Source organism: Bidens hawaiensis, unplaced genomic scaffold (genome assembly GCF_021521415.1).
Source record: "Bidens hawaiensis isolate Kalapana, Puna unplaced genomic scaffold, B.hawaiensis_p1.1 tig00048369_1, whole genome shotgun sequence".
Classification (NCBI taxonomy): domain Eukaryota; kingdom Viridiplantae; phylum Streptophyta; class Magnoliopsida; order Asterales; family Asteraceae; genus Bidens; species Bidens hawaiensis.
This window is the reverse complement of record NW_027498665.1, coordinates 11,678-14,760: the sequence shown is the minus strand read 5'-3', so window position 1 is coordinate 14,760 and position 3,083 is coordinate 11,678. Positions and strand designations below refer to the sequence as shown.

General features: G+C 30.5%; 1 protein-coding gene across 1 annotated transcript; it reads left to right on the top strand.

The window, feature by feature from the left end:
* The first annotated feature begins 784 nt into the window (after positions 1-784).
* On the top strand, positions 785-2,874 carry LOC143597486 (protein FAR1-RELATED SEQUENCE 5-like). Its single transcript, XM_077075978.1, has 5 exons — positions 785-1,323; positions 1,414-1,471; positions 1,562-1,672; positions 2,178-2,465; positions 2,596-2,874. The coding sequence occupies exons 1-5, from the start codon at positions 785-787 to the stop codon at positions 2,872-2,874; spliced, it is 1,275 nt and encodes a 424-aa protein (XP_076932093.1).
* The last annotated feature ends 209 nt before the right edge of the window (positions 2,875-3,083 follow it).

Here is a 3,083-nt window from a genome sequence, read left to right as displayed (position 1 = left end):
TTTTGATTTATTTAGTTGTATAGTTAGTTTTATCGACTGATAACTTAAGTTTTTGTGCTTATTTTTGGATTTTTAGGTTAATTTTCTATTGAATTCATGATCGATATTGTGTTTTTAGTTTGTCAAGTAATTGTGATTCGATTAGACTTCAAATTATTTGTTTTCACAGCAAATCGTGAATAGGATTCGTTGTTTTTTTGTTTTTTGAGGATTAGAAAGTATTAATTAATAACTAGAACGTGTAAATGTTTTTTGTTCATTAATAATCTATTTTGATGTTTCTAATTTGTTAATTTATTTTGATATTTGATTAGATTTTAAATTATATCTATTTTAGTAGGTGTTTTGTAACCTGTAACTCTATGTTTTAGTCAGTTTTTTGATATGTTAACCACTTAACTGTAGTTTGTATTAGGTTATGTCAAATGAAACGTGTTATTATCAATGGATGATTTGTTTAGAATGTATCAATCGAACGTATTAGTAGAACGTGTTAGGAGAAATGGTTATATTTTATGACTTAAATTTGTTTTTTTTTATCAGATCATTCATCAGATGTTGTCATACCATAAGTTAATGCCTCTTGTAAACCTGTGAAAGGAATGATTTTTGAATCTGTTGATCATGCATATGATTTCTATTGTGAATATGCAAATAAAGCTTTTTTTTTGTTTTCGTAAAGGAGGTTCATACATGAATGACAGTTTATTAAAGTCTAAATATTTTACTTGTTCAAAAGAAGGTCATAAACCACCAAACAGTTATGATTCTATGGCTGAAAAAGATGGTTCAAACAGACCATATTATTAAAGAAGGAAGAGACCAACAATTCGGCGTGATTGTCGAGCTCAAATTTTTTTTAAAATCTGATGACGGGTTGAGGTTTGAAATAAATGAATTTGTTGAAGGACATAATCATGAAATGGTGGATGCAAATGATATGCATTTTGTTCGATCGAATAGAAAGTTGACTCATGTACAACAAGATATTATGTATGAGATGTCAACATTGAATTTGGGCCCTGTTAAGGCGTTTAATATTCTGGGGACAAAGTATGGAGGATTTGAGGAAGTTGGGGCTACAAAAGATTATTGTAAGAATTTTAAACAAAGTTTAACCTGTTTTATTGGTGAATATGATGTTGAAATGGTTGTGCAAAGATTAAGTTGGAAGAAAAACTGTTGTGATGATTATTCATTTGAGTACACCGTTAATAATAATGGTGGGTTAGATCATTTGTTTTGGACTGATGAGATTCCAAAGAAGAATTATTTGGCTTTTGGAGATATTATATCATTTGATGCCACATTTAAGACCAACAAGTATGTCAATTTAATATATTTGTTTTTTTACTTTTTAATATTTTTACAGCTGTTTTTATTTAATTCTTTTTTTATAAATTTGTTTTACAGGTACAAGATGGTTTTTGTACCATTTACTGCTATTGATAATCACTGCCGAAATGTTACAGTTGGTGGTGGGTTGTTATCATCTGAATCTATTTAATCTTATTCATGTCTTTTGAAAGTTTTTCTTGATTCTTTCTGTATTGCCTCAAAGGTGGTTATTACTGATCAAGATCCTTCTATGAAGCAAACAATCTCCTTAGTCTTCCCAAACTCGAGACATCGGTTATGCATGTGGCATATTATGAAAAAACTTGCTGATATGGTAACTTATTTTATGTATCATAGTATTATGAAAACGTTTTAGAACGTGTTAGAACATTTTAGAACGTCTAGATATATTAGCATGCATCACTATATTAACTACATAGTTTTAAATGCATGAGAACATATTATTTGTTTTTTTATAGTATTTGTTTTTCAATTGGAATGATATAGAACCTATTAACCTCTTTTAATAGAACGTATTACTAAATTTGTAATTTTGTAACATTAGATGTTGTTGCCCTTTGTAACAATGAAAATTTCAAACGTAAAATATGTGACATTGTTTGGACGGATGCAATTTCTCATTCCGAATTCGAAACGCAATGGGAACTAATAATGAAGGAATATGATCACGAAACAAATAAATGGTTGTCTGACATGTTAGAAATGAGATATGATTGGATACCTGCTTATTATAGGGATAAACTGTTGTTTGGTCTTATGAGAACTACATCGATATCAGAAAGTGAAAATCATTTTTTTGTTAAGTTTCTAACTCACAGTTATCACTTGTTGAGTTATTTAGTCATTTTGATCATTGTATGGAGATTCAAAGGCACAATGGTAGGAAAAATGATCATCATACTAGGTACACGCATCCTGCTTTGGTTAGTGAAAACCCTTTTGAGAAAGAAGTAGAATTGATGTATACAAGGACTATTTTTAATGATTTCCAAGATGTACAGTATCATATTAGAAGTGGTGTTGCATGTTTGAAATCAACCGAAGAAGAAGATTTAATGAGGTTTTATGCATTTGATATTAATGCATATGTCCCAGGATGTTTGGAGGTAAGATTGAGTTAATTCTTTTTTAGAGAACGTGTTAGAACGTTTAAACTTTTTTACACAGAACATGTTAGTTTTGTTTTTAATTGATCTGAAATAGAATGTTTAAAGCATTTATATTTTTGCCTATTAGGTTTTGTTTAAGAAGGATGGTAAGGACGGAATTGATTCGACGATTTCATGCGGATGCAAAATATTTGAACATTATGGGTTATTGTGTCGTCACAGTCTTTATATTTTACATTTGTTTAGAGTTACAAGATTCCCAAAGAAATACATGTTGGATCGTTGGAAGGGAGATGCTGGTGTAAATCCTAGAACTGCTCCAATTTCAAGTTTTGGTAACAAGAAAAATTTCAAAGATAAAGAGATTTCAAGGAAAATAACGTTGGCCGGAGAGTATCTTATGTAGGTTCCCAGCCGGATCTACACGGAATATCTCGTTCTACGTAGGTGCAGAATCCCTACGTAAGACGTTACGAGCGTAGAAGACGATACGAGCTAACACGATTAAACACACGTTACAATAAACAAAGACACGTTGTATTGCAACTGGAAACACGTGATATCAATCACAAACACTGGACAACTCGTTACAACTCGATCAACACTTTTTTTTTT